Below are 18,154 nucleotides of genomic sequence, written 5' to 3'. Positions count from 1 at the left end.
TAAGACATACATTGGAGTTGTCATCTTTGGAATGTGGCACCTAGGACAGTATCTGGCAATATAAACGCCATTCACTAAGTATACTTGTGAAGTGGATAAACAAACAAGTAATCCAATGCATTACTACCGTTCAGCTCCGTGTATGTGCTAAATAGTAAATATTTTTAAGTTATATTTCATAAAATGGAATACACTCAAACTATTTTTGTTTCTATAAAGAAAGAAACATGTCTTATTTACTTAAGAATCTCCAACTTAAGAGTTGGACTTTCAAAAAACAATTAATTTTGGCTGATAAAATTTTCTGTAATTTGTTCATTCAAGCATTTTTCTTTGATATTTAGAAATAAACAGAAATGCAAGCTATGTTTCTTTGCAATAAGCAACACAAAGACATACACACTACATTTGATCTTACTAATAATTTATTCAGGAAGTTACCTTTAAAAATAGTTAGAAATGTGAGAGGATGAAGGTAGGAAAAGGAGAAAGATAACTATTAAATGTTCACAAATGTCCTTCCCCTCCAAAATCTGCCTGACATCAGAGCGACATAAGACGTTCTATATCTATCAGTGTCTTCCTCTTCGTGTATCTAAAAAGAGTTCAACATGCTTGACAAAATCCATTACATTTTAAGATTATTTCCAATATCTGCTACCATAAATCAGGACATCCATTTATTCAAGGTTACTTATGGAGAATTAATCACACTGAAAATTTTAACAACTCCTTTTTCAAAAATTAAAATACTTTACTCTTTTTGGCACCCCTACTCCTCGTGATGTGGATTCAAAGACCGAAAGCATTAAGAGCATACAATTAAGATTCATGGGCTTAGGCATAAATAAGTTTTAATACGTAGAGTTCTCTGTAACAATAGTCTGGAAAAAATAAATCAGAATATAAACACAGTATAATCACTGTTGGGTCTTTCCTCTACTTAAGTGGCATTATGTAACAAAGAGACTTGATCCAAGAAACTAGTATGTACTTGATAGAACCTCAAAACACGTAATCAAAAAAAGCTGAAAAAGGGAGACCAAGAAAACAGAGGAACGAAAACATGGATTTCTCCATTCAGTCTGACTTTGAAATCTATTTCCCTCATTTTGAGGGCTTATTTATTCAAAAGAGAAAATTGCACAAGTCAGCTACACAATATCTAGTCTTTATTAAGAGGGCACAGCCATCAGACCAACATCCAGCCATCAATATACAACTTTATTTCCCACCTAATGTTAATAAGAATACATTTTACCAAGAATTAAAGTACTAAAGTTTTGATTTCATACTTTGAATACCAAAAAAGCAGTAATTTCTACAATGAAAATATGATGAATAAGCTACACAGAAGAAAGTAGATATTTAAGCCAATTCATTCTTAATATCATACAGTAAAATCACATGTATTTAAAATACATTTATTCAGTCTACAGATAGCACACTTTATAACATTATTATTCATTTAAAATAGTACAAATGTTTACAAAGAACATTTAGCTTAAATTTCACAGCTGCTTACAAAATGGTACTTGCAAGGTTAATCTATATAGGCCAGGTGTGGTGGCGCACACCTGTAATCCCAGAACTTGGGAGGCTGAGGCAGGGAGATTACCACAAGTTCAAGGTCAGCCTGGGCTACAAAGTGAGTTCAAGGCCAGCCCAAACTATACAGTGAAACCCTGTCTCAAAAAAACAAAAATGATTGATTTATATAGAGAAGTGACTATCTTGCCAAAAGAGATGGTAAACTATAAATATAAAATATATCACAATGTTAAAAACCTCATGCTCTATAGGAAAATCAATAAAGACAAGTCAGTCTTTTTGTGGGGGAAATACTTAGCACTACAAATTTAAAGTGTAAGTTTACACAGAAATTCAAAAGAGAATAAATGTAAACCTCGCATTGCCACACAATTACCTATGTTGTGAAAACAGTAAGAATGTATTTTTTGAGTATGTGTCCATCAAGGCCGAAAGTTAATTTTTACTTTTTCCTTTATTGGCAGCTTTGGCTGTGTGTTTAGGTTTTGGTTCCCAGAGGGCATTTTTCACAAATCTTGAAGCTGCACCTCTATCCAGCTTGCCAGCCTTTTTCTTGTCCGTTATTTCCTTGACTCGGTTCATGTACACTCTGATTCTCTCCTTAGAGACAAAAAAAAAGAGAGAGAAAGGCAATGGATTTACTGAACTGTTCACCACCACTAAGTTTTATTACACTATTATACTACACCTCAGTTAAATTCAACAGATAAGTATTTATTGCCTATTAAGTGCATGGCGCTAGTAAAAACAAGGGAACAGGATAAACATGCGGCCATGATTTCCAGGAGTTCGCATTCTAGGGGAAATACAGACACTGGAAAGTCATTGTAGAAGTGCTCTGAATGTTTCTAAAGGAAGAAGCATACAGAGACATTACTACACAGATAAAACACTGAGTTGCTTATATGCGGTTTCACATCTTTTTAATTAGCATCAACCCAAATCCACATATTAACTGTATCTGAAGACCAAAATCTAAAGTCTGAGCTCCCACACATGTACAGCACATAAACTAAATTCTGCCATAATTTTTCTAAACAAATAGATGAGGCAGATTTAGCTATTTATCTTTTTACATTCGCGTCTAGTGTCACAATTAAAATAGGAAGAATGAAAACAAGATCTTTTATTCAACTTCATAATTCTGATTGATAAGGGCATGAAATTTTCTAATAAAACATACAGTTCTAATCAGACTTTACAAGGTGAGAAACATAATATGTGGCTGGACCACTCTGAATCTTCGGCGACCATCAATCAGTACAAATGGCTCTGCTATACTTCAAATGGAGAAATAAAGTTGATGAGGGCCATAAAACAGCAGAATAAATGATTGATCCCTGCTTAAAAGCAAGTTTCATTAAAATAATGAAAATAGTTATATAAACATACACAAAGATGTAGGCCCTTAGAACGTTTCCATTGTAAAAGGTTGGCAGATCTATTCAGAACCCTCCCCTGGCTCCTCCCCCTTAGAGTACTGTAGGAGCCACAGTCCTTAAAAACAGTAGATACCAAGGGCAGCGCACACTCACGCCAGCCCTGCCGCAGGGCCTTTGCCCAGCTTACTCTTCTGCCTAGAGTGGTCTTCCTCAAGTATCTACCCAGCCACTCCCTCTTCTCCTGGTCCACTCAAATGTTAACCTTGTCGGTGGGACTCTGACCTCACTGTTTAAAAATATAGTCCTACCCAATCACTCCAATCCTCTTTACCTTGTTCTACATTTCTCCCCATAATACAGAACTTTTTAACATACTACATATTCATGGACTTATGGTGTATTATGTTTATCATTTGTGTCCCTCCACTCCGTATAGGGTGATGTCTGCCACATTCTTCACCTTTGCTCAGTGAAAAAAACATCTCCCTTGGAAATAAAGCCTGGCTCCCAGTAGGAACTCAAATACTTGTTCAGTGAACAAAGTGACTATTTTCAGTGCCTTTCCCCATTTATGATGCATACGGCAAATAGGTTTCCAATCTCACAATAACTCTGTGATCAACTAGTGATGTCTGTCACAAGGTCAGAACACGGAAAAAGGTTTTCGTATGCTTTTTATTTTCAACTTTTACCCAGAATATTTACATATATAAAATTGCCACATTCTGAAGTAATTTTATATATGTAAAGTCCATTTTAGAAAGTTGAAAACAAACAATAAAACCTATATCTCTTAAGGTTTCTTAAGGTTTAAGCCAGTCAAGCCAATATCTGATCATACTGCTTTATGCTTTTGCTGTAAATATTTTTAAAAATGAATTTCTTTTTCCCTCAGGAACTTTAAAAGATAAAATGTCTTAGACCATACATTAAAAAAATGAGAAACAACAGTTTCATTTACTCATTTTTTAAAAATAAATGACCAAGTGCTTTACTGAGTTGTAAATAACACACATATCAATTACCATAAGACCTGAGAATAAGAATACAATGTCAAATGTATTTCACATATATACACCTACTTTATATTGTATAAACATAAAGAATAAATGTATTAATATTCTTATTCATAAAGTCAAGTCAAAAAGGTAACCATAAGTTTGATTTCTAATTTTTCCCTTCAAATTGGATAATTTGATTTAATATCTGAAGTCAGCAGAAACTCCAAGATATCAGACCTTATATACTGTACTTATACATCTAAATGGAATACAAAGACAAACCTACAAGATTTATTACAGGTTGTAAATATGTCACTAACGTAGAATTACTGGACAGTACACATATAGCTGGTGCCAAAAAAGCTTTTAGCTTTGTTGCTGAACTGGATTCTTTACTGCTGAGAAAATGAATTAATGGAGGAATTGAAAAGGTGGGGGAGAAACTTTCCCGTCTTTGCTAGTAAATCAACTGGAATATACTTTTAAGAATTGTGTAAGAGCTAGAAGGAAAAAAGCAGCCCCAGAGATGAACAGGACTTTAAGAATTTATAGGAAAAATAATATGGAAGTTATAAATAATTACTAGAATCATAACATTTTCCCATCCAGATTTATATAATATATGGAACACCAATTCTATGATAAAGGTAAAAGAGAAACCAAACACATGGTGAGATCTGACTCACTCATAATTTCAGCTCTAACTTTGTTCTCCATACTTTGTGTGATAAAGATAATGATAAAGACTGAAATTTTGGGAATAGGATAATAGACAGATAAATAAAAATAAATTAACTAAAATCTTACCAATTCCTGCTTTACTGGATGCTCCTTAGGATTGACTCCTTGAGTTGCCAAATAAACTGTAAGAGAAAGATTTCATGGATAAAATGATGCATATATTAGTAAAAGCATTCTAACAAAGAAACTCTAGTTACTCACAAAAAGGCCAAGTCCCAATGATGGCTAATTAACTTTTACATTACTCAACTTCTATGTATTACTTACAATATTATGTAATACGTGGCGCATGAGTATCTAGTATTCTGATTTAAGAGACAAATAAATGTCTGACTGTGAAATTGCCATAAAGTATATAAATTGCCATTAAGTATATAAATTGCCATAAAGTATATAAATTGCCATTAAGTATATAAATTGCCATAAAGTATATAAATTGTTAACATTTAAAAAATAAATCACACAATAAATTATTAGCTTTGTAATTAACTCCAATGTAATATACATACCCCAAAACATTGAATTTAATGTGTACGCAGAAACTAAATCCACTTTGGCTTGTTCAAGTGGGTCCAACTAATAAAAAAGAAAAAAAAAGAAATAACACAAACTTTGAACACCATCAGATAACACTTTAAACTCTCACAAGGCACAATGTATTAAAGAAATGTCCTATAATCCAATAACCAAATGATCTGGAAATAATTTACAAAAAAGAACTGTTCTTAACCACTGAATTTTTCCCACAGATTTTCACTTCAGGGTATCATCTTTAGTCAGACGAGGGATGTGTATAATCCAAGAAAAATTTTTCTAAATTATTTTAATTTCAGGAGTTATAATCTGGGCTTTCATGTCAAAAGTAATTTTTCAATATAAACACTGCACATGCTGCATTTATGTATAAGAAGCAGGCTAAAATACTTAGGCAGTACCAAAGACAGAGGGAACATAATGAGATTTGTTTTAGACTGTCAAAGTCAATTTACTGCTTTTGTCCTATAGAGTTTCCAGAAACCCTGATAACATCATTGTAATACTTAAAAGGTCAAAGATAGAATCTGTCAAAAAGAATGCTGTGCGTGCTCCTTATTTTTCAAAACCAAGACAAAATAAAAATATAGTTAGGAAGTAATGTTTAACGCTGGATTTTTTTGTTTGGGTTTTTTGTCCCTTAAAATCTTCAAACACTTATAAAATTGAAACAAAGGGACAAAAAAGCATAAATCACAAATTTATTTTTTCTATATGTGTCATAAAGCAGCACTCTGTGTTATGAAATCATTTTTAGGAATTACATTCTTTAATACCTTCTGTAACAGCTCATTTCTTGAAACAGACATCATGGTCTTCAGCATCTCATCCACAGCACCTATGGAATTCTCAAACGTTGACAAGTACTCGTGAATTTCTACTGGATAGTCTTCGCTAATTTCTTCACCTGCCATTATGACCAACTGGAAAGAAATAAATTCTTAGAATTCATATCAGAGACAGAAGTTGTTCTTCAGTGTACCAAAAACTCAAATTTTAATTTATTTCAAAACCATTTAAAGAGTTAAAGCATAAAGATAATTACACAAATGTTCCTAGAATACAATTCTAGAGCAACTATCGTCCAACCTCCCCTGTTCTTAAGCTGTCTGGGGAGAAAAGACCCCACCCAAATCTACTAACAATGCAAACTCTCAATACTTTTAATGTATTAAAAACAGGATTACAAACATGAGATATTAATAATCAAAACTCTACATTGGAAAAACTTTCTGTTCAGGTTAAACACCAAAAAAAAGCAAGTCTGATAAATACATCCCTAATATCTGCTGAAGAAATAAGCAAAGTGTGTGTGGTGAAAAGTTAATATATTTTAGTCTTTCTAAATTTAGGTATTGATCTAGTGGATGCTATATTAAGCTAAAAAAAAAAAGAAATCTTAGGTATGAGAAATCTTGATCATTTATCACTAAAATTATTTTTCCAGCCCATGTATATTTATATTTATATTCCTTAAGCTTCTTTAAAATATTAATAAGAAATTCAGACAATCCATAAATCACATAAAGTCTACAAGCAGAGAAGAGGAAATGTGGGAAAAATAAACTATCTGGTTTTCATTTAAGGTAGAGCATACTCTGACAGCCTTTCTTTTAAAATTCACATTTATATCATAATAATCAATATGCAGAAAACAGTAAAATTCACACAATGCATAAGATAAAGTATCTAAGACAAAATTTCAGAAGCAATTCCAAGACATACGCAATATCGTTAGGTTAAAAAAAAAACTTTAGCAAAAATATCTCCTCTGTTATATGGCTAAAAAGAACAGCAATAATGTGGTTAGTGGCATATAGCATAGCAGGATGGAAGTAAAGAGATGGCTTTCCACCTTGCTTGATCACTGACTTTGTCACCTTAGATAAATCAATGAATCTCTCTGGGCCTCAAATTCCTCATCCATAAAATAAGGCAGTTGGTCTAATGATCTGTAAAGTGCCTCATAGTTCTAAATGTTACGGTATGTCTTTTAAATTTTAAAAGTACTATTTGAATATTTAGTCACAACGTATCAACATTTCCTCTCAATAAGTATATTTCCCTGCGACATCTGGCTTCATTTTTAAAAAATAGCGACGCCCATCTATCACTACTTGAGCTGTAGCCAACAAACGCCCAAGCAGCAATTAAACAAAGTTTAAACTACTATCCAACTAATGATTCAACTAGCAATTAAACAAAAGACTATAATAATTACCAAGAAAACCATTCAGGAGAGAAATGTGATTCCTATTTCAAAGGTTAGCTGAAAATATACATTTGTCTCTCAAAATGATCCAAAATGACAGAAAATCTAAAATCATATACAAATAAAATGTGAAAATGAAAATGGCACATACACATCAGCTGACCTGAACAGTAGGCAAGCTCAAACTGAGAGGAAACAGTCAAGGAACGTGATAAACAAGAGAACCAGAATCTAAGACTACCCCAAGATCAAGGGACCGAAGAGGCTGAAAACAGCTAAATTAATCTCCAGGTTTGTGAAAGAAGAGATGACTCCAGCATTCCCTGCCCAGATAAAGGTGTCAGGACAATGATCTACTATATAAACAGAGAAGACAGATTTCCTCTTTTTATGTGGAACTTGAAACCAATAAATTTGAAAATGTGGATGATAACAAAGGTATTCTGGGGGAAAATTCAATTACTAAAACTAAAAAGAATTATACAGACTATTAACCAAAAAAAAAAAAAAAAAAAAGTAGACAAAGACCTCCAAAAAGGCTCCAGGCCTAAAAGATTTTGTAATCAACTTCTAAACTTTTAAAAAACAATTAATTCCTACAATACTTCACTGTACATAGCTAAATGGGCTACTGGAAGGTGGTGAAAACTGTAGGAAGTCCAGCCTCGTTGGAGGAAGCTGGTCACTTGGGCCGTAGCCTGGAAAGGTGTATCTTGTTAGACCCTTCTCTCTCTCGCCTTCTCCCTCTCTGCTTCCTGGCTAGCCTTACGTGAGCAGCTTTCCTCCCCGTCGCTCTTGCTTCACGATGCTCTGCTTTGCCTCAGGCCCAAAGTAATAAAACCAGCCAACCAGGCACCAAATCTTCTGAAACTATCAGCCAAAATAAACCCTTCCTCCTTGTAAGCTGTCAGTGTATTTTATCACAGCAATGGAAAGCCATTTAACACAGATGCAAATAATTTTTAGGATTAGGGATGTGCCATGTTAGCAAAGGTATACACTAAAGGTAAAATATAAATTGGTACAGATCTTTCTAGCGCACATACCCTTTGATTCAGGAAATTCTTTTAAGAATCCACTCCACAAAAATCCTTATACATATGCACACAAATTTATTAAGATGGATTTCTCAAACTCCTCCCAGAATTTCTTCTACTGTCTCACATCAGTTTTTCTCTTTGCTAGATCATTATCCCTAAAATAAGATATTTTATTTCTCCACCTGACACAAGACATAGAGAAAGCATCCTCACTTTGTATCCTCCTCTCTTACAGTTTGGATCTTAAATGTTCCCTCAAGGCTCATGTATTGAAGGCTGGGTCCCTAGCAGCAGTGTTCCTGGAAGTGGTAGAACCTCTAAGAGAAGTGACCTAGTGTAAGAAAGTTAGGTCCCCAGGGGCACACCCTTGATGAGATGTTAGGACTCCAGACTGGATTCCTCCACAAGGTAAGATTAAGCACCTCCACACACACTCCCCACCATGATGTCCTGCTTCACATAGGCCCAAAAGGAATCCAGCCACGTATCCACAGACTGAAAATTCGGAAACTGTGAGCCAAAATAAATCTTTTTTTCTTATGAGTTATCTTGGATATTTTGGTATAGCAATGGAAAGCTAATTCAACCTCCAGCTAAAACCCTATTCCTCTCTCTTAGAACAAACTCAGAAAGGTTGCTTATATTGTCTATAACTCTCCTTTTATTTTCTCAGAAGCCCTACAAATAGGCCCCCTACTTTTTACTTAAAATTGCCCATCAAGATCACCATCCCCATCACACTGTTACTTCAATGGCCGATTATCATTTCTTATTACTTGACATCACTGACTCTTTGCCCTTGCTCCCCAGACAACACATTTTCTTAGCTCCTCTTCCTCACTGGCTGCTTTCTTGGTCTCTTTGATGCATTTTCATACTCTCAGCCTCCACCTTAAAGGGCCCAAAGGTTGTCCTTAACTTTCTTTGCTTTTCTAATTTACTCTGAGGTGAGCTCAGGGCTTTATATTGCATTAATGCACTGATGACTCCCAAGTTTGTTTCTCCAGCCCTGACCTCTCCAATTAACTCTAAATTTATATCTCCAACTGCTTGCTCTCTGTCTCTCATAGTGTCTAACAAATTCTCAAATGTAGCCTGCTCAAAGCCCCATTCCTAATCTTGTCTACTGCAGTCTTCCTCGTCCCATTTCACAGCAACTTTCCAATTATTTTCACTCACTTTCTAATTATTCAGACACAAAACTTGAGAGAAATCCTTCACTATTTTCTCTTAATCTTCAAAACATATCCAAAATCTACTATCACCATGCTCCAAACCACCAGCATGATTTGTCTGGACTCCTGCATTAACCACCTACATGACCTCTTTGCTTCCAGCTAGACAGTGTAAAAAAGGGAGACCCCAGCCTCCAGAGAACTTGCCACAGTTCTAGAGATAGGCGCAGACAGACAACCAAGCGAGGTACTAAACAGGCCCATCAGAGGATATGGAGCTTCTTTTATGTTTTTGTGTGTTAGTTACTTATATTAATTACGGTCAGAATTTAAATTATTGGTGGAAACTTGTACCCGGTGATATGTGCACATTTGCAGGTGGATATATATATTTTTCCCTGGTTACACGGGTAGAAAGAATTAATTACATGTGAGCCAGAATAAGAAATTAGAGCTGATATCTGCAGAGGTTATTGCTTTTCTCTGTTTAGTATGTCTTGAGGGAAAAAGTATTTTACAGGCAAATAATTTTAGATACTAATACTCTTGAATTTTTTCAGTATGTATTAAAACAAATTAGGGGCTGTGAGAGGTCCTTTCAATCAAAAAGTTGTTTGCCTTAAAAAAAAAAAAAAAAAAACACAGAAAGATCTTTCTCAGAGGGAAAAGGGATCAAGAGATAGAAGGAAGGTGGAGGGAGGGAAGGAAAAGGGGATGAAAAAAAGGAATTAAGATGTGTTTACAAGTACCAACTCCACATAAGCAATGTAAACATATCCCGCAAACATGTACAAAAAAAGAAAAAAGAAAAGAAAAGAGCAGCAAGCGATGGGTAGAGAAGAAAAGGAGGGAATGAAGGAGAGAAAAGGGATAAAAAAAATCCCTGTCACCTTCTGTGACTTTATCACCTCCCCCTCTACCATCCTCATTTCAGTCCAGCTACAACAGTATTACTCCGCAGTGCTCTTCTACCATCACATCAAGAACTGTGCCTACCTCGGGCCTTTGTATTTCTTCCCTCTTTCCCAGAGTACTCTTCCTCTCCTCCACCCCAACCAACAGCGTCACAACTCAGTATTTTACCCTCACCAGATCTGTGCTCAAATGTCACCTGTTAAACCTTTTCTGCCCACATCACAACACAAATAGCCCGACAAACATATAATAAACCCTCTGATGAAAGGCAATGTAACATACACAGCCTCATTGGTGAAGGATACTCTGAATTTAACTAAGCCTTGAAAACTAATTTGCATTTCATAAAAATTTAGTGGATAAGGGCCTGGATTTAGCTCCACAGCACAGCGCCTGCCTGGCAAGCACAAGGTCCTGAGTTCAATTCCTGGTACCAAAAAAAAAAGAAAGAAAAATATAGTGGATAGAGAAACAAGCTAATGCCATAAGGAAGCCAAGAGACAAACCTGGAATGAGAATTACTCTATAGGACAAATGACTAGGTTTCTGTAACAGGGCAATGAAAAGAAGAAAAAAATAAAGAAAACAGAGGGAATGTAAGGAAGAGATTAAGAAGATTCAGGAAACAAAACAACCAAATAAAACGTGTAGAATCTGTTTGAATCTTCATTCAGGTAAGTCAAGTGTAAAAAGATATTTTTGAGAGAAGGAAATCTGAACATGGACCAGGTTATTAGATAATACCAAGAAGTTACTGATACTTTTATCATCTGTGAAAATGGCGTCAATACATATACAAGAAAATGTCCCTGTCTTTAAGAATGCATACTCAAATACACAGGGTAAAATTACATAACACTTTGAATTTCCTTTAAAAGAAAAAACTAGACTTCGTTGATTAAATTTTGAAGGCAAAGAACCTTATGTACATTATTTCTATAGTGAAGTTAAACATTTAGATCACAAATTAACTTTTAGAATACAAATCAATTCATAATTTTAAAAATATCTAAAAAGAAAGGTGTAGTCTAGAATATTTAAGCAGCTCTATTACAGCTCAATATTCCAAACATAGCTGGGGTAATGGAGAGTAAGGTTACTTGGTGCTCACCCCATCTATGATAACTGCTGAACCAAATATAAAAAACAAAACAGAGTCTGTGACCTCAAATGAAGACTGTATTACTAACATTTCCAATGAAGGCTGACATTCCAGAGTGTCTGTTTCAAAAATATCACACATTTCCTTCAAAAACATTCTGACTTGCTTCCTTTTTCCTTTCTTCTCTCATTTCCCTGGTGCTAAATCCAGGGTTCTTGCATGCTAGGTGTACTTTACCAATGAGCTGCACCTCTACCCCAAAACATCTTAATTTCCCACATTCTTACCTGGCCCTTAAAAATATATACATGCACCCTTTTTTTACAGCAGTGCAATGTACAATACCTAAATTATGGAAAGAGCCTAGATGCCCATCAACTTATAGATGGAAAATACATATATAGGTACACATATACATATACGTGTGTGTGTGTGTGTGTGTGTGTGTGTGTGTGTGTGTATTTCACCATAAAGAAAAATAAATTTCAGTCTTTTTAGGAAAATGGACGGATGAACCTTAATGTTAAGACCATAATGTTAAGTAAAATAAATCAGACACAAAAGATTAAATATCTTTTAATATCTTCTTAAAGAAGAAACCCAAAATATAAACAATTTAAAAAACAAAATAAAAGAGAGATGGTAAGAAACGAGGAGGCACACTTTTTGTAGATGGGGAAAAGAAAGTACAAAAGAGGGAAAGGGAAAGGGGTCACAGGGCAAAGGGGATCAAAAATGATCAAGATACAATCTATATGTGCCAATTCACTAAAACTAATATAAATTACTATGTATCACAAAAATATACTTGTAAAATAATAAATAAAAATGCATACATTTGAAAATAAACACATCATGTCTAAAGTCAAAATAACAACCAAAGATATTTTCTACACAAAAATGGATTTAAAAGGAGCCCCTACAAATGAATTTAAGAAAAAAAATACAATCCCCTCAAAAAAAATAGGCCAAAAAAATAAATAAATAAAAGAACCCAGATGGTCAACAAGCATTAAGAAACTACTCAACCTTATTAATATTTAAGAAAACAAATCACCAAAGCAAAATGCCATTTTTTACTTGTCAAGAAGGCAAAACATTTTGTAAAAGACTGACAGTATCTAAAGTGGGCAAGAGCCAGGTGTGGTGACACACGCCTGTAATCCCAGTACTTGCAAGGCTGAGGCAGGAGGATTGCTAAGAGTTCAAGGCCAGCCTGGGCTACATGGTGAGTTCAAGGCCAGCATGAACTGCACAGTGAGACTTTGTCTCCAAAAATACAAAAATAAATAAATAAATAAAGTGGGCAAAAGTGAATAGAGTGTACTATTAGTCAGAGTATAAATTAATTAAATTCTGCATGTTTTTTATTACACTTAAAAAGTATGTATGAATGTATTCTTTGACCTAAGTATTTCACTTCTCAAAGTGTATATTTTCATGCGAGATAATAATCTTTAAAATAACAAAACTAAAATAGGCAACAATCTGCATGCCTACTAATGGGGACTGGTTAAATAAATTATGATATATCCATCCAATAAAATATTCTGCAGTAGTGAAAAAGCATTAAGTGGAGCTTAATATTCCTAAAATATATTAAGTGAACAAAAAAGCTGAAGAATAGCATATATAATATATCCCACTATTTTTAAGAAAATAAGGTATAAGTATGGGGTCATGCTTATTACCACGGTTTGAATAAGTGCCCCCCAAAGGCTTAGGTATAAAGGCTTGGTCTCCAGCCCATGACACTATAGGGAGGTGGTAGAGTCTTTAAAAGAGATAGGGCCCAGTTAGCAGTCTTACAGTCAAGAGGGAGATGCCCTCAAAGAGGACTGTGGGAGCCTGGATTCTTCCCCCTCTGTCTATTTCTTGGTCCCCATGAGGTGAGCAGCCTCCACCACCATGGACTCTACCATTATGTTGTGCCTTACAACAAACAGGTCCCAAAGCAACAGACCAAAAGAACTATGGACTGAAACCTCCAAAACTGGAGCCAAAATAAGCTTTCCTTCTTCTCCAGTTGACTTACTTCAGGTTTTTGATACAGGAACAAAAGGTAACATACTTGTTTATGCATAAGGTTTTTCTTAAAGGATACAAAAGTTAACTGTAGGTATTTCTCAAAGTGTAATTGCAGGAAGATGGAGAAGAAACATTTTGTTACCTCTCAATTATGACTTTAAGTGATTTATGTGATATATTATAACATGTCTATACATAAAAATTTCAAAGATCTCAAATGTTGAAATTTAGTCCTCAATGTGCAGTACAGTATCATTTTTCCTCAAGTAGCAGCTACAATATATTCTTAAGCTGTATTCAAAGAAATGCGTTCCCTTCCCTGCATGTAAATTTTCTAGCCCCCATGAAGCTATTTTCTCCCTATTATGGTACAAAAGGCTCAACTGGCCTCCCTTGCTACATGGTCCTACCTCCCAGTCAGCCTTTGCAAAGATGCTTTTGCAAGTCTTTATCTTTTGTTTGTGCCTACTCGCCAATTCTCAGGCGCAGGTAACCATTCCAACTCTCAGCCTATTGGATATTCACAAAAGGCTCGTATTACTGCTACCCAACCTCACCTGGAACCTCTCTCCATTACATGACAATTCCTTCCATGATCCTTGACTCCCCCTCAGCACATATTGCACAATGTCATACAAATGAATAACATTTGCTGATCATTAGCCAAACACCAGTCACTAGGGATTCTCTTGTTAAATACCACCTAGTCACTGACAACTCCCAAATGTTTGTTCCCAGCTATGACCATTCCACTGCACTCCAAGGTCATATAAACTGCCTGCTCAACATTTCCATTTCAGCCGGGTGTGATGGCATACGCCTGTAATACCAGCACTGGGGAGTCTGAGACAGGAGGATCACTGTGAAGCCAGCCTGGGCTACAAAGTGAGTTCAAGGCCAGCCTGGACTACATAGAGAGACCCGGTCTCCATAAATCAATCAATCAGTAAATAAATAAACCCAACTGGACAATCTTGTCTTTAAAAAAAAATTTTCCATTTGGATGACTAATAGATATCTTACACTTAACATGTCATAACTGAACCCCTAATCTTCTCCCATAAGCCTATACCTCCCACAGTTTTCCATGTTTGTTAAGGGCAATTCCATTCTTCTAGTTGTTCAAGCTCTAAGTTTTGACAATTACCTCATACTCAAACCCACATTCCATCCATAAGCAAATCCTGTTGGCTTTACCAAAAAATCACATCCAGAATTGAACTGCTATTCACCACCTTCACTTCTTTCCCTCTTATTAAGATGCTATCATTTCATCTGAATTATTACAACACCTTCCCAATTAGTCTCCTGGCTTTCCTCTACCCTTCCTTTCAAGAAACTATTCTTAACATAGCAACCACAGTAACCTTGTTAAAACCTAAATCTGATCACACCACTCCTCTAGTCAGAACTGTCCATTAGTTATTTACTCACTAAGCTCTTCAAGGTAATTATACCTAAAGCAAAAACAATAGCTTGTGCAGATTAAGTAAATAATATAGGTGTATTGACTAGCACAGTGCCTGGCTACCACTTAAAACATTGGCTGGTAATATTAATCATTATTTTACTGACGTGAAAATGATCAAAAAAAAAATCCTAATCCAATGTGGGCTGTTTAGAGCCACGCTGGAAGGGTCAAACGTTCGGAAACAGAGGCTGAGCTAACATATACGAAGAGCTGTTTGAAAAGTTAAAAGGAGTTCAGTAAAAAGTTTACCACCTCAGAATTGATATACAAAATACAGCTATTTGAAAGTTAGTTTAACATCTTCTGACTCTAAGAACTTTGTTTTATTTTGAAATCCACTGCTCACACTGTCATTATTTTATATTCCAACAAAACAATGAATTATTTCCACCAACTACACGAAAAAACGATCTCAGAGAGGCATAGCAGGGCCAAATAGTCCTAATCAGACTATCTGTAATCAAAAACATTTTACTTCCCTATTTCTCCTTCCACTTCAGCCTTCACACAGTTTGAAGTCAGCTTTAAGTTGTAACGTTGTGTATTTTTATTTATCGCCGCCCAAAATTTGAGTGGATGCAGAATTAACAAACGAAGAACAAGAGACAGACTGAACAAGAGACAGAGAAATGAGAGACCTGGCTAAATCAAAGTCAGCCAGCAGTCATAAGAGAAAGTGGGGGGTCCTGAAACTATGCTCCCCGTAACACTCAGCTGCCAAGATCTCATTCCCAGAAGCCCACGCAGGCCCACCCCACTCCTACTCTGGCCAAAGACGAAAGAGTAATCCAAGGACAGAAGAAGTGGGCCTTCGCAGAAGCACGAAAACAACTCCACCAGCTTTGAATAATACCTCTGACACCTTGGAGTCCCGGCTCCCGAAAAACGGTCGTGGGATGATGACGTCAACGACGCGCCGGTTCTGGCTGCAGCGGAAGCGTCGCGCTCTGATGGCCTCACGCTGATCGCTCACCCTTTCGGTTGTTTTTCCCCCGGCTCTGAAATGCAGAGCTCTTGAGGGTAAAAATATAGAACGAGTGTGAGTAGAGGCGCTGGACGCCTTTATGTAGATTTGGTAGGCTATCACCCACCCCAAATACTAACTGAGCATACTTAAGTAAAAAAGAATATTAATAAAGTTTTGGTCACGTTTTTACTTTGGCTGAAGTGCCTTTCGGGGCCCTACTACATTCTTTATCTACCGCATAATTAGGTTTCTAGAGCAGCTTCCCAAATTATTCCTGAAAAGAAAAGTCAAATTGTTTAGTTTTTCAGCCCATCTCTGAGATGCTTTTGTAAAATACAGTAAAAATGGATGCTAGGAAAATGAAATGTGGAAAATATAAACTTAGGTTTTTAGTTACTAGTTTTAATACAGGTAAAATTGCATTTTGGTAAACAGAATCAAGACAAACAGAAAAAAGAGTCACAAAAACTATACTTAGTGTTCACATTGCATTGTTTGATACTCGTCACTTTTTATCGTCCCCGTCAGAATTTTTTAAAAAAATGTATAAACAAATACTAATTCAGATGCTGTATTTTACACCTATAAAAGCACTTTGAGCAATCGCTGTATATGCCAGTTCCACAAGTTCTTAAAATGACAAATGAGCTCTGTTCCTGGTTTGTTACTCTATAGTTAGTTAAAGATGCAGCTTCTTGCAGTGTTTTCGAGGATAACGTGTATTTTGAATGTTTTTATTTTATACTATGGTATAGAATTAAGTTTCATGTAGCTATGCTGATGGGATAAATCTTAAAACTGTTTCAGCAAGTTTAGAATATTCATTTTTAACTTTCCAAATTTTCAAACTATGCCATATTTTCAAAATTTATCCGTTCTTCATCAGTCGCCACTTTCAACAATTTAGCAGGACAAGATACAGTACTATCAGGTTCTGAGTTATTCAGGGTTCAGGTTTCCAGATCTCAACCTGGTGAAGGTTTGCATCCAATTCCCAAAGAGTGATCTACAGATATCTTCACAAAGATATATGTGCAGAAATTCATAATAATCACTTAGAAGCTTTTATAGTAATTGGTTCCTTCAGAAAAAAAACTAATATGGACTGAGGAGTAGCAGAAGATAGGGACAGAAGTCTCTGAAAGAAAGAGGAAGCAGCCTCGGATCATGATGCACATGTGACACACAGATCTGCTAACCCAGTAGTGACCTACGGCACAAAGAGTGCTCCTCAGAGAAGATCACCAATGGCAGAAACGACCAGTTCTTCTCTACGTTCAGTCATTAAACTGCCCTCCCTTTGTGTTCAGTCAATTGTAGAGGCTGCCTTTCAAGAGTGTGGCTTCATCTTGAAAGCTGAGGCCGATCCTGAGATACTGCTAAGTGGAAGTATATAGCTAACTGCACTCCTGATAATTCCATGATTTGCTCAATAAATATTTACTTACTCCGTTTGTCTTACTTTTTTCTCATTTCTGAGACAAAACACCTGACACCCAAAATTAAAGAGGGAAAGGTTTATTTTGCTCACAGTTTGTAGAGGTTTCAGTCCATACACAGCTGGCTCCAAGGCAGAGGGCAACAGTTCATGGCAGCAGAAAACAGCAAAAGCAGCAAGAGCAAAAAGGGAGTGGCAGCAGAAAGCAATCCTCTTTCCCTCCTTTATATTGTATGCAGGCTACCCACCCTAGGGTGGGTGGAGCACTCACACCCATAATCCCAGCACTGGACCATGAGTCAATCATAAGCTCTAGAAGCCCACCCCATGATTGCTCCATGTGACACTTCTGATGGTTGTAGCTCCCATGGCTTCTCTCTTGAGTCCTCTCTACTTTCTCTTTGTAGTTGTCTTCAGACAGTCCACGTTCCTGGCTTCTCCAAACTTCTGGGGTCTCCACTGCACCTTTCACTTCACACTCACAGTTTCACACACTGCCCCCTCAGGGGCACACTGTCTGGCCTCCCAGGACTTCTGAAATCTAGGTGGAAGCCTTAACCTCAGAACTCTAGCATTCTGCATGCACCTAAAACCAGC

At 36.1% G+C, this 18,154-nt stretch overlaps 1 protein-coding gene across 1 annotated transcript; it reads right to left on the bottom strand.

Annotated features, from left to right (window-relative positions):
• Window positions 1–1,635: 1,635 nt before the first annotated feature.
• C1d (C1D nuclear receptor corepressor) lies at window positions 1,636–16,142 on the bottom strand. The gene is made up of 5 exons (XM_013514751.1): window positions 16,006–16,142; window positions 5,986–6,132; window positions 5,185–5,251; window positions 4,742–4,797; window positions 1,636–2,151 (listed from the first exon to the last, which is right to left on the bottom strand). The coding sequence occupies exons 2-5, from the start codon at window positions 6,121–6,123 to the stop codon at window positions 1,987–1,989; spliced, it is 426 nt and encodes a 141-aa protein (XP_013370205.1). The 5' UTR covers window positions 6,124–6,132; window positions 16,006–16,142; the 3' UTR covers window positions 1,636–1,986.
• Window positions 16,143–18,154: the final 2,012 nt, after the last annotated feature.

The sequence above is a fragment of the Chinchilla lanigera genome, unplaced genomic scaffold (assembly GCF_000276665.1).
Source record: "Chinchilla lanigera isolate Chin_1 unplaced genomic scaffold, ChiLan1.0 scaffold00023, whole genome shotgun sequence".
Lineage (NCBI taxonomy): Eukaryota > Metazoa > Chordata > Mammalia > Rodentia > Chinchillidae > Chinchilla > Chinchilla lanigera.
The sequence above is the reverse complement of the archived record's forward strand: the minus strand, read 5'-3'. Positions and strand labels throughout refer to the sequence as shown.

Excerpts from the sequence above, each read along its gene's own strand:
- C1d (XM_013514751.1), bottom strand. The coding sequence starts at position 6,123 with ATGGCAGGTGAAGAAATTAGCGAAGACTATCCAGTAGAAATTCACGAG. Across the intron at positions 5,252-5,985 it reads GAAATGAGCTGTTACAGAAG|TTGGACCCACTTGAACAAGC; the intron begins GTATTAAAGAAT and ends CTTTTTTATTAG. Across the intron at positions 2,152-4,741 it reads ATCCAGTAAAGCAGGAATTG|GAGAGAATCAGAGTGTACAT; the intron begins GTAAGATTTTAG and ends TTTGTCTCTAAG.